At 46.2% G+C, this 14,074-nt stretch overlaps 1 protein-coding gene across 2 annotated transcripts in view; it reads left to right on the forward strand.

Annotated features, from left to right (window-relative positions):
* Window positions 1-14,074, forward strand: part of LOC146856657 (lactoperoxidase-like) — a 1,363,087-nt gene that overhangs the window by 489,132 nt on the left and 859,881 nt on the right. For both annotated transcript variants that reach the window (XM_085654837.1, XM_085654836.1), the window contains exon 7: window positions 5,827-5,956. In XM_085654837.1, the coding sequence (XP_085510963.1) occupies window positions 5,827-5,956 (130 nt within the window). The remainder of the gene's footprint in view (window positions 1-5,826; window positions 5,957-14,074) is intronic.

Raw genomic sequence — 14,074 nt, forward strand, 5'->3', positions numbered from 1 at the left:
CGCGCAGCACACAAGGACGCCATCCGCAACCACCACCACCACATCAGGGCCGCCAAGAGAACCTTGTTCAAAGACCGCCTCAACACGAGCAAGCAGGCTTATCTCAGAGGCAGTGTGTAAAGCATTTGTGAACACATACAGTAATACAGTGAAAACATTACAGATAGACACCACACCAGTAATCTTTATCTAGACTTAACACAAGACCAAACAATAAAAATCCACAATACAGTATTCAAAAATATGACTTTCAAATGGTAGAAATAGCTTAGTTCAATGTAGATGGTAAATACGACACTTTACTCTCAAAGTACCTTGGATGTGTAACGCAATATAAACAAAAGGGTCGCAGGGAAGGTGATGCGTCAGTTCCTTGCTCCAGGGTAGGCGATGCGTCTGTTCCTTACCGTAGAGGAGGGGATGCGTCTGTTTCTTACTGAATCCTGGTTACGATGCAACAAGATGGCGCCTCGCTGCGATTCGACAATCCGGTGCGATGAGACAAGATGGTGTCTTTGATGTGATGCGACAACTTTGAAAAGCTGCGTGAACACCTGACGGCCGTGCGGCAAAGTCGGTGGTTTCTTGAGCCGCGACAAGCCCTGTGACGCGCATCTCTGGTGATGCGACGGCAACCTCTGCGGCGGCGACACGCTTCTCCGGCGATGCGACGCGTTTCTTCGGCGATGCGACGGCTAACAGCTGCGGCACGCTTCTTCGGCGATGTGACGGCAACAGCTGCGGCGGCGACACATTGCTTCCTCATTGCGCTGCGCCTCCAGCTCCCAGCGACACGCAGTGTCTAGAGGTCCTAAAACAAAAATAGGCACCTCTCTGCAGGTAGAATTTCCAGCAAGGGAATTCAGGGGAGCTGGTGGTGAAGTCTTTGTGTCCCTGAGACTTCAGAACAGGAGGCAAGCTCAGCTTCAAGCCCTTGGAGATATTCCTCAAGATGATAAATTACAAAGTTCCTTTTCTCCTTTCATTGGCAATAAGTAACCACTACAGGCCAACCCCAAACAGCAACCAGCACAGGGGCAGTCTCCTCCTTCAGCTTCCTTGCTTTATCTCCTTGGCAAAGGTGTGTCTTGAGTCCCAGAAGTGATCTAAAGTTCTGGGGTCTGGGCCCCCCTTTTAATACAATCAATTTCTTTGTTCTCCGAAGACAGAGAGTGTCTGTACCCAGCCCAAACCCGTTCTGTCCTCACTGGTGCAGCTTCCTGGCAGGAGGTGGAGACAGCATTGTTGAAAGCAGACCTGGCCCAGGTAGCTGAAAGGAAATCTCCTCCCCCTACTCTCTATTCAATGTAGGCTCAGGCAAATGAAAGGAAATCTCCTCCCCCTACTCTCTATTTAATGTAGGCTCAGGCAAGTGAAAGGGTCTCTCCTCCCCCTACTCTTTATTCAACCCAGATTATATTCAGCCCAGCCCTGACTCATCAGACTGCTGGAGCCAAATCCCTTTCCAGCCGCCTGTCACTCACAAACCAGACATGCAATACACAGACCTAGCAAAGTCACACTGAATGGTTAGGCAAGAAAATACCTACTTTCTAAAAGTATTTTCAAACACAGAATGTAAAAATCACCAACACTAAAAGATGTATTTTAACATTCTGAGTTGAGGCATACTAAACGCATTTATCTTTTTTTGTTCTCTGGGTCAGTTAGGATTATAGGAGGTTATAATCAAACTGCCCATTCTGGCCTATTGGAACAGGTTAGCCTTGCAATAGTGAAAAACAAAATTGGCTGTAATTCACTATCAGGACATGCCACACACACCAGGACATGTCCTACCTCTCACATACAATGCACCATGCCCATAGGTGTACCTTGGGCTTACCTTAGGGGTGACTAACATGTAGAAAAGGGAACGTTTATGGACTGGCAAGTGGGTGCACCTGCCAAGTCGACATGGCAGTCCCAGACTGCACACAGGCTCTGCAATGGCAGGCCTGAGCCATATTCTACATGCTGCTTCTATGGGTGACACAATCCGTGCTGCAAGCCCACCAGCACCATTTGATTTACAGGCCCTGGGCACTCATGGTGCACCATACTAGGGTATGACAAGTAAATCAAATAAGCCAATTATGGAGTCCCTAATCCATTACAACAATTTACAACAGGGAGCACTTGCACTTTGGCACTGAAAAGCAGTTGCAGGTGCCCAAAGCATCTAGACTAGCAAAAAAATAGCCAAAACATAGGAGGCAATAGCGAAAAAACGGAAGGGACACCCAAGCCAATGGTGCCAGGTCTAACACGTGTCCCCTCCAGCTGAAATGTGGGGAGAACTACCCACCCTCTTGGGAGTTCTCTTCACTAAGGCGGAAAAATCTGGACAGACCATCAGCATTGGTGTGTTCTGTACCAGGGCGGTGTTCCACCGTGAAGTCCGTCCCCTGTAGGGAAATGGACCACCTCAACAGCTTTGGATTCTCACCCCTCATCTGCATCAGTCATCTGAGGGGCCTGTGGTCGGTCTGAACCAGGAGGTGAGTCTCAAACAAGTATGGTCTCAACTTCTTCAGTGCCCAGACCACAGCAAATGCCTCACGCTCAATTGCACTCCACCTCTGTTCCCGTGGAAGTAACCTCCTACTAATAAAGGTTACAGGTTGGTCTAGGCACCCCTCAGTCATCTGTCTGCACAATTAATTCCTTTGAGAAGATGGGCGCCTGAAGCACGGGCGCCGTGCACATGGCAGTCTTCAGGGCATCAAAAGTTTTCTGACAGGTGTCAGTCCAGTTTACTTTTTTGGGCTGCTTACTGGATGTCAGCTCTGTCAAGGGTGCAATAATGCTGCAATACCCCTTGACAAACCTCCTGTAGTACCCCGTGAGTCCTAAAAAGGCTCTCACCTCTGTCTGGGTCTTGGGGGGCTCCCAAGCCAGGATGGTATCAATCTTGGACTGTAGGGCGCCACCTGGCCGCTCCCAACCTGGTGTTCCAAGTACACCACGGAACCCTGCCCGATCTGGCACTTACTCGCCTTGATCATTAGGCCTGCCCTCCGCAGCGCCATCAACACTTCCCAGAGGTGGCACAGATGTTCTTCCCAACTGGCGCTGAACACTGCGATGTCATCCTGGTAGGCGGCACTGAAATCTTCCAGTCCAGCCAACTCCTGGTTAACCAACCTCTGAAAGGTGGCAGGGGCATTCTTCATCCCGAAGGGCATAACCCGGAATTGGTAGTGCACATCTTGTGTGGAGAATGCGGACCTCTCTCTTGCCCCATCAGTTAAGGCGATCTGCCAGTGCTCAGACATTAAGTCAAAAGTACTGAGGTTCTGGGCAGCCCCTAACCCATCAATGAGCTCATCAGCTCTGGAAATGGGGTGCATGTCAGTCCTGGTGACTGAATTGAGTCCTCGATAGTCCACACAGAACCAGAGTTTGGGTGTGGCACCAGGCACGGCATCAGGCGTGGCAGCCTTTGGGACCAAGACCACTGGGCTGGCCCAAGGGCTGTTAGAGGACTCAATCACCCCTAACGCAAACATCTTGGAGACCTCCTCCTTGATGCAAGCTCTCGCCCTGTTAGTCACTCTGTAAGCTTTGTGTTTTACAGGAGGACTGTTCCCAGTGTCCACATCATGGATGCACCACTCAGTGACACCGGGAGTCAGGGCGAACAGATCAGGAAACTGTCCCAACAGTTGGTGACAGTCATCCTGCTGCTCAGGGGTCAGGGTGGAAGAGAGGTTCACACCGTCCACTGACCCATCTTGCTCTTTTGCAGACAGGAGGTCAGGAAGAGGCTCAGTCTCCTCCTCCATTCCATCATCTGTCGCTAGGAGCATGCCCACTTCGGACCTCTCCAAGTGTTGCTTCAGGCGGTTTACATGCAGGACCCTCAAAGGGTTCCTAGGAGACTGCAAGTCCACCAAGTAGGTGACGTTGCTCTTGCGCTCCACCACCTCAAATGGTCCGGTCCACTTATCCTGGAGCGCGCAAGGCTCCACGGGGGCCATGACACACTCTTTCTGTCCAGGCTGAAACTCGATCGGAGTGGCATTCTGATCATACCACCATTTCATCTCCTCCTGGCTAACTTCCAGATTCGCCTGAGCGAGTTGTTTGAAACGCCTAGTTTGGTTTCTGAAGGCCAGTATGTAGCTATATACATCCTGGGGAGGTTTACTGGGAGCTTTCCCCCAGCCTTCCTTCACCAAACTCAGAGGTCCTCTAACAGGGTGACCATACAGCAGTTCAAAGGGACTGAACCTTAGGACTTCTGTGGCACCTCTCTGTAAGCAAACAGAAGGCATGGTAAAAGGACGTCCCACTTACACCTCATGGGTTTCTCAAGACCCATAATCATGCCTTTTAGGGTCCAGTTGAATCTCTCAACCAGCCCATTACCTTGGGAGTGGTAAGGAGTGGTGAACTTGTAGGTTACACCGCACTCCTGCCACGGGGACTTCATATACTTAGATATGAAGGTGGTATCACGGTCTGACACCACCTCTCTGGGGAACCCCACATGGGAGAAAATCCCCATCAATGCACGTCCCACCACGGGGGCTGTCAATTTCCGGAGAATGATGGCTTCCGGGTACCGGGTGGCATGGTCCACCAAGACCAGGATAAATCTGTTGCCCATGGCTGTCATGGGATCCAGAGAACCCACAATGTCAATGCTCACCCTTTCAAAGGGGTGCTGACCACATGGAAAGGCTGGAGGGGAGCCTTGTGCTTCCTCCCATTTTTACCACTTGCCTGGCAAGTCTGACAAGTTCTGCAATGAGTATCTGAAGTCTTGCGCATCTAGGGCCAATAAAAGTGGGTGACAAGCCTGTCAAAGGTCTTGTCCTGTCCCAAATGTCCTCCTAAAGGCACATCATGAGCCAGACCCAGTAGGTAGGCTCTGAAGCGCTAGGGTACCACCAGCACACGGGCTGACCCAGGCTCAGCAACCTTAGGCTCGCTATACAGGAGACCATTCTCCCAGTAGATCCAATGTGATCCAGACTGATCACCTGCTGCCTGGTTTGTGGCCTGTTACCGCTAACCCACACGAGAAGTGTACTGCACTAAGATAGTCCTTGACATGCACTCATAGAAGGGTCCTTATTGGTTTGTCTGCCAGACCCTGTAATAAAAAACAGACGTGCTGCTACAGTCAATGTTAATTTGTATTGCAGGCTTATGCCCACCATGTTTAAGCAGCAAGATGTTTTCTTTTTTCTACTTTTATTCTTTTCATTTATGTTGAGTTAGTATGTATGCTTTACTGTGGATGGGTAACTGGGTGAAAGCAAGAATGTGTTAGTGGGTGGCTGAATGGATGCTTGAGTGCAAGAAAGATTGACAGAGTGCATATATGATGACTTACTTAGTGCCTAAACTTACAAGTCACTAAAAAGGCAATTTCAGTTATAAGCTATTGCTATGCTTTTTGTACATTGGCCCTTAACATTGCACATAACTAATGAGCAGACAAACTTGTACACTTACTTCTCCATTTGTTATTATATTCTTATGTTTGTTTTTATAAAAGAAGTTTGACAGACTGTAAAAATAAATACAGATACTATACTAGCTAATTTTCAGTTATAATAATAATCCATGATGGTCTCAGAAACACCACCTTGTGAATATACTATACATTTGATATTTTGTTGCTGTCTTGCATATCAGACTAACATCACAAAGATATCATTGCGCTTATGTTTCTGCATTTATAATTTTAAAAAGAATACAGCTGATGGAATGATCCTTTTTCACGCTAATTACAAAGGAGTATCATGAACAGCAGAATATTTCCATTGGGCTCTCATCAGAATCCTAAACAAAGGCTTATCTTTTATGCAGGGAAAACCCTGATGTAGGAGCTGCAAACCGAGCTTTCACCCGGTGGCTCCCGGCATATTACGAAGATGGAATAAGCACACCACTAGGCTGGACCAAGGATAAACCAAGTAATGGCTTTAAGCTTCCTGAGGTACAATTTTCGTTTTGCTGAATCATCAATCCATTTTTTGCATGTTGGATTTGAAGTGTAATAGGCTCCAGGGAAAAGAAGAGCACTGTAGATATTTTTTCATTTCATCTAAAACATGAGATATGCTTAGTTTAGCACATGGGATGCAGTTAAGATTAAATTACGCAAACAATGATGTGATGGGACAGTAGCTATGAACGATTAGAACAGTTCTACATGACATACCTTATAGTTCCATTTTAAATATGTACATTAAATATAGTTTAAGGGACAACCAGATTAAATCATTTTGCCTAGAATCACAATTCTTTGCTCGAGTGGTGTCAGACTTCCATCAGGGGTCCAAAGGGAAGACAACAGCTATTGGGCCACAACGGTTGTGTTTGGGGTCGTTTTTTCTGGTGCTAGAATTTATACTTGAAAATAGTAACTTAATAATGGCAGGTTTTATTTTTGTGAGTCAAGGCACATAATCTTAGGTCCTGCATTACCTGCTCAGCCCAGACGCAACTTGGCATGGTGCTGAATTGTGCGCTTGGTGGAATCGCCCTGGTGGCGTTTTCGTATTCAGCAACACAGGACTGCAGGTGGTAGCCCTGGTCATCACTTGGGCCACTGAGCTGTACAGTATGGATGGACTGATTGACGGGTGTGTCTTCAGTAATTGTGGCTGCTGTCCATGGGGCAGGTCCTCATGATGGCTCTCGCTGGTACGCCACTTGTTGGGCATCAGCATGGCACATCCTTCTGGAAAAAGACAAGGGTTCTGACTCTGCACCAGATAAAGTTTGCTTTTTTGCAGCGCTATACGCACTAGGACATGGCTGGGTTTCTCTTCCTGGACAGTCTCTCCTCCTGCATACAGAAGTTCTCCCTCTCAGCTCTGGCTCCAGACTCACTTTAGGGTGTGTGCAGCCCTTTGTGTAGGGACAGCACACAGCCTATTTAGGAGCAAGATGTCCTCCCTCCCATCCTGCGCTGGATGGCCTTTCAGGATGTGGATGGTCACTCAGTCACACCTAAGCTTCCTTTGTGTGTTTCTGTCAAGAGGGAATGCACAAACTTTAGCTGTCACCCACCCCAGACATGTATTGGAGACAGGCTGCAGGTGCACAGGACTAAGCAAAAAAATGTCTTCTTTCTAAAAGTGCTAGAATGCTAAACTGTGTCAAACATTCCCCCCAGTACAGAGATCTGGGCCTAAATCCATAGTTGTTCTGCTCACTATGCCATTCTATTTTAGCCCCACCCATATGCAAATCAGTCTTTACCCTAATCCCCGTGGGAACAGCCCGGCCCAAACTGCCACGCCAGGTCCTCCCTCGACCAGAAACAAGCATCCAGAGACCAGTTTCAGTGTATCACCCCTCATCAGCCAGGCACGCTTGACTCCAGAGGCATGGAGAGGACAGGACGCTTGTCTTGGCATACCTGTCCCACTCTGGGTGACAAATGCAAAAAGAACAATTGATGGACAGAATTCTGAACAATATCAAATATTGTCACAGGCACATTTATTGTCTGTTAAACTGCCATAATAACCATGCAGAAAACACAACAGTTGACATATGACACCTGTCCTGAATGTTGTCTGTATAATTATTTCCCAATTTTTGGTCACATATGTCAAATAAGGTTCTGGACCAATATTGGTTTTCAAAACGGAATAGTTCCGCACAAGTGGTGTTCTCAGTTCAAGATCTTCCTTTTCCGCAAAACATTATCCAGAAACATTTGTATCACACTGATCCTATCGACCTTACATAGAGATAATGGATTGTCAAACAAACTAAGTTTATTCAAAGTAAGATGAATACGCTTGACATAAGCTCGCCACGGTGTAGTTCCTACAAATCTATAGAATCTGCACGTTTAGACAACATAAACAAAGGGATTGGTGTCCAGACTGATTCCAGACACCCGCAAAGGAAATGTTAGTCTGTAGACCAACTTGCTCACAGTGCCACCATAAGCCCCACAACCTTACCAAGGAGTGAATAGTTCCTGGCAACTATCGAAAAGACAATCCTGACCCCTCAGAGATCATAGAAACAGTACAGTACTTTTGGCTCAGTCACTCATGCTCACTTGGCCTCGGAGAGATACACAGATTAAATGATGGGGACGTTTTCAATAAGTATTTATTGAACCAGCGTCATTCTAGTATTAAATTTGTGTGCTGCAAGAACCATTTGACAGAAACAGATATAAACGATTACAATACCAACACAGTAAATAAAATGTAGAATTCTACCATGGTGCTAAAACAGTGAATATATGCAGGCATATAGATACATGGCAGTAATCAGACGTACTACGAAAATGCTAACCCTACCTAAGTGTACCTAAGTGTACCTAGCATGTATGTAAATGGAGGGCCAATGAAAGAGTAAACCGCATTACCTGATGGGAGATAATGAGGGACTCCGTCTTGGTCTCGAGTTGGACATCCCGCAAAGGATGTCAGACCACTGCATGCTGGAGTGTCTGCATGCAAAGGATTTCAACGTCTTGTGTCCGCATGGAAGCTTCTCCTCTGGTTTGCCCAGCGCTGATGTGGTACTTAAATACCCGAAAGGTACCCTCAGGGGTTCTACCTAAATGTGTCATGGTACTGTGTGCCTGTCGTCCACCAAGGATGGCGATAGCGGTGACTTTTGTACAGAGTTATTATACAGAAGATGGTAATCCTGCTGTGATACTAAGAATCCTCATGCATAATAAATGAGGCTAGTTTTACAAAGAAAACCACATGACATTTATTCGGCACCTAACTAGGTAGAAGGTCAGTCCCAGAGCCATTATGTAGAGCAATGTAGGACAAATGCAGGTAAAAGGATGTGCAACTACCTAGGCCTATATTAGGGTACATTTGGGCTCATAACACCCACCCTCATCCGAAAGATGTTAGATAAACAAATGATAAGATATGCCTGTCTAAAAAAAAGCATTAAAAAGATTGTTAAAAACGAATGTTAACAAATCTTAAAAACATGGTATGTGTAAAATATCAAAACTTCTTTAAGTTCTCTAGATACTGTATAGCTCAACGGAGCACATTGAAAGCCATGGTGATAAGTGAGAGCAGGAGAGAAGACAAAAAATAAATATAACAATAATGATGTTTATAAATTCCAATTAAGGTTGCTTTTGAAAAAGGCTGAATTGTTCCCAACACACGGAGAGCCAAATTTTCATGTGTCCTGTGTGGGAGGAGCAACATCACTACTGCTTGCATTCACAGACGACGGTCCGTGTAACACCTCTTGGATCAAGTCAATGGAGCAAAGGTGATCTTCTCCGGTTTCTACAGCAGCCACTGAGGAAACACTCGATTACTGTGAGTCTGTTGCAGAGCCCGTGTCCATTCCTACAGGAGCTGAAGCATCCTGTGGTGGTTCTAAGAATGCAGACATCAACATGGGCTAACGCTGAGCACATTGTAATACGTGGGCCTTTAAGGGGCCTAGTGGTACGTCTATGTCTGGCGGCGCAACCAGTGGAACTGTTAGATGTCCAACACGTGTTCGTATCCGCAGAACAGGCAGCGGAACACAGGCAAGACACAGTCAACCAGACTGATTTGAATGATAGGAACCAATGCTCACTTAGCTCCCGAAGCTGAGGTGTGCCCAGATAGAGAGTACCATGCGTTTATGGCAACGCCGCACCAAGAGTGTCTTTTCCGTCTCTTTGAAGGCTGGGACGTCCATTGCGTAGCAGGAAAATGAAAACCAGGACACCCACTACAAGGAGTAGGTCTAGCAGAAGCCCTCCAAAAACGCTTCCTAATTCGGAGTGTATAAATGATGGAATAACTCTGAAGATCATCTGAAAGGTACTCAATAGACCGGAACTTATGCTCTTAAATAGGTGCACTATCCCACTCATATCAGATATGTTAAAGATACAAGGTACCATTTCTCTGAAATGGAGCGGGAAGTTCGTTCGGACTAGGGCCTGTAGCTCAGCTGAGGACCTTGCAACCTGGAGATCAAAAGTCTCTCGGGCTGAGGTTAAGGCTATATCCTTCCATAAAAGCATAGCTTTCAGTCTACTCAGCGAATCAAACCGTATAAAGGCAACAGCAGCACCTCCCTGACTGTGTGGGTCGGTGGAACCAATACTTGCATACAGCAAGAAACCGTGGAACTTACTGTGACCAGATATGCAATGCCTGGCAGCATCCCACAACAAACTTGATCATTCAACATCAAATAACTCCCATTCAAGAGTAGTTTGAAAACCGGATGAATCACGGCAGCTGGGGATCCTTTTAAGTGACTTGATAGGTTTGCAACCAGAGCATTACATACTCCCCACTTAAAGAACTCTCACAGTCTGAACCGCTGAGAAAAACGTCAGTGTTCCTGTTCCAGCATCTAAATCTGTACCCTAATTCCCAAGATTCTTGAATGTAGCCCTCTCCCATTGCTTCGTATCTGCCTACCTGGTGATACAGCAGACAGTATTGAAATTGGAATGTCGTGACTGGCAGTGTAATGTGGCCATGGATTAACCATTCTGTGGAAGGTGACTCAGCCGCAATAAAAGGTAATTGGTCCAATTTTCCAATGTGCAGCATTGTATATTTTGCATCTCTTCGTGCCTTAGTTGTCTGTCTTTCCATCAGATTGTATGCTGAAAATAGAGACTGTTCATATACCACCAGGGCATGTGACCAGAATGCAGTGAGTGTAGCGTCCAGGTTAATAATAGAATGGATCACAACTACGATTGCCAATGTTGAAGAATAGACCATTCCTGTTCCATTATATCTATTGCAGAAGACTCAATGTTGCCCAGTGAATAAATCCTGGATGTCAGAGTTGTCATGCCATTGTCGACCACTGTTAAAGCCTTTTCTAGGTTAACCCTGTCAATTTCACACAATCTTTCCGCAGCGTCCTGTTGATAGATTTTCCATACTTTGTTGTAAATAGCGAATAAAAAGTGGTTTCCGAGGACCGAACAAGAAATCCCTAAGATCCATGTCATCTGAGATAAAGGACAAGTGTTGTTTCACCTGGGACATTGTTGAGGTTCTCAGCCACTCTAGGCATAACTTCCTAACTTAGTAGGATGCCACCAACCCCGAATGTTCTCGTTGTACGTAGCGTTGGTCAGGCCTATGGAGACTAAACCCTTCCGTGGTACCCCTGAACCTTGACTGACACTTATTTGTGTTGATAGGCCAAATTAACCATCCCTTCCAATTGGGGTTTGAGGAATTGTATGAACCATCATGTAGAGTGTCATTCAGTGTATCCTTACTATGTTGTGTGTAATTTTGCCAGAAGAGGGAATCCGAGGTGTGTTCAAGTCCTTAATCTTGGCTACCCCAAGACAGGAAGTCTGTTGCACAGTGGCGTTCAGGAAGATAATTTGCTGTGGAATGAGTCATGCTCTAAATAAGGCCTCAGTGCCCGAACTTGCCAATCTTTAGTCCCCCAGACAGATTTTGTGTCTATGGTGTACCTCCAAAAGTCGAAGCCCTGTAAAGACAGCTGGGAAGTAAAGGAAGCATAGTATATCTGTTTCGTGTTGGTGAGCATCTTTTTCTTTGCAGGTGTTTGTGTAACCTTAGAATAATAAGAGGTCGGGTCTGAAGTGTTAAACCCGGAAAAATAAGCAAAGCTGCACAAACGTTTGCGAACTACCTTTCAATGGGGTTGGGCAGTGTACTCAATAATGGTTAGTGAAAACATTACGTAGGATACTTGCTTTATGCAAGAAGTGATGACCATAGTGTTGGTAACATTATATAGTGTCAAAATCAGATGTATCATCATACAATGAATTACTGGAGAATGCAGCACATTGTTCAAAATCAAGAAGCATAGTATTTGTGGTTTCAAAGTCCCAATCATCAGAGAAAGTACTGAAGGTGAGGATATCATTCAAAGAAATGTGTGTTATTCTCAAAAGTTCAATTGGACTATATACATCATATGCAACCCTATCCCAAATTATTTCTTCTGAAACTGGAACTGCTGTAATGTTCACTAAGGACAGGTCTCTTTGTTCACAATGAGATGCTTTATGTGTTTTCAGGACCAAGTTCACATTTTGTACTGGGGAGCGTTCTGGGAGATCATGTCCATTCCAGAGCAGGAAAAAGACAGTTACTACACCTATCCAAAGGACTAGGAAAAGTAGGCCAATTGCAATCCATAGTTGTAGCCAGGAAGAAACAAAGTAAATCTTTTTCAGCCGAAGGTAGAAATCACGAAGTTGTTTGTATGAAACAGGAGCTGGCAGTGACTCTGGTTCGCTTGGATCCAGAGAGAGTATCAAAATTGATGAAGTAGCCAGACACAGTTTGATCGATCATTGGTAGCTCAGTAGGTTATGTAGAACTGGTAGATGACTCGTTACGAGACACATTCACATGGATTGGGGTATTACGCCGAATTGAAATCTGTGTTTCATTTGTATTTTGTTGCTGTTCAATTTCAACAGGCACGAATTCCATTTCATTGTTGGTAACTCCTTTACTTTGTAAAGTAGAATCTTCAAACACGAATAATCCTTCTGTCTGAACTACCTGTATGGTTGCAAGAGGAGATCGACGGCTATCCAGGAGCCCACGCGGGCTGCTATTCAGCATCAGCCCCATAGTGTGGTTTGATCAGATCAATGGAGACTAATTTCTTTTCTTTCTTGCCGGCAAGGGACGGAAGAAGTACTGTTCTTGTTCCTTCAACAGCAAGGACAGGTACAGGCTGTAGGAAGGTGGAATCTGACTGCATGGTTTCCCCCACTTTTTTCTCCTGGTGTTTGAATGGTTTTTGACTAGTCTGGCAGGGATCCTGCTATCCAGGACCCCAGCCTATCTACTTACTCCCTTAAATGACTAGAGTGCATATTAGATGCACTAGTGATTGGATACTGTGGTACCTTATGAGCCCCTAGTATATGGTACCTTAGGTACCAAGGGCATAGGTACTTCACAGGCCTACCAGGGGCTGAAGCTTGTATTATGCCACCCCTGGGAAGCAGACTAAATCTGACACCACAGGCCTGCTACTGCAGCCTGGGTGAGGTAGTGTTAGCACTCCTCACTGAGGTATAGGTTCCCTATATCTCACCTTACAAACACATATAAACCTATCAGTCACCCCTAAGGCAGGCTCTGTCAATCCTGAGGGCAGGGTGCTTGGTTTACAATGTGAGAGGGTGCCTCTGCATGAGCAGGGCCCCTCTGCAGCTGGCAGAGTCTATTCTCTGTGGCTGTTTGTGGATGCGGTTAAACCATATACTCTTAAGTGCATTATAACCTACCGGTAAATGCTAACTTTGAAATGACTGCATCAAAACATGTGTGTCAAACAACTTGGAATCATTACCCCACACCAGTAACTGGTGTGAGAGTATGATCCCACCCTTCTAGAGGGGACGACATGTACCCACTGTGGTAACACGGTAGAAATCTGAAAGAGCCCTGGCATCACAAAATGGATGCCACCAGCACAGACACTGGGCTGCCCTCCTACTGCTGACTGAAACTCGCAGTGGAGGAGGCCCAACAATAGGCATCCTGTCACAGGGAGGTGTTACCACCTTCCAGACAGGATTTAGTGTATTGGGGCTGGGTGGGTGCACTCCTAGAGTGCTTTGAAGTCCTGCACTGGGGGAGCAGTAGGCTCCTCTGTGCATATGCCAGCTCAAACCGGTTCAGGGGCTAACTGTCCCTGCTCTGGCGTGAAACTGGACAAAGGGAAGTGGGTGTAACCACCCCCTACCCTGACCCTCCCAGAGGAGTGGTCATAAAGCTAGTCCCTCCCTTTCTTTTAGTATAAGATAGGGAACATTTGCCATTGCAAACTAGATATCCCTGGATGACTCTTTACAAGAAGAATCCTGACCCTTCGACGTTTCACTACCTCTGGAAGACAGAAGAATCTCCCTTGGAGTCAAGGGAGTGACTCCCCTGCTTGGCAGGCACCAAAAACTCTAATCAACGGTCGCAAACTTTCCCGCTCCCGCTCCCGCCGGAGTCCGAAGTCCCTGCAGCCTGGAAGTGGATTTCCTGACTTCTCGATAGCCATTGTGAGTCCCCAGCAGAGCTGAGGTGAGTGGACCCCACGAGTGACGAGGAACAGCAATACCTGGGTA

Source organism: Triturus cristatus, chromosome 4_1, assembly GCF_964204655.1.
Source record: "Triturus cristatus chromosome 4_1, aTriCri1.1, whole genome shotgun sequence".
Classification (NCBI taxonomy): domain Eukaryota; kingdom Metazoa; phylum Chordata; class Amphibia; order Caudata; family Salamandridae; genus Triturus; species Triturus cristatus.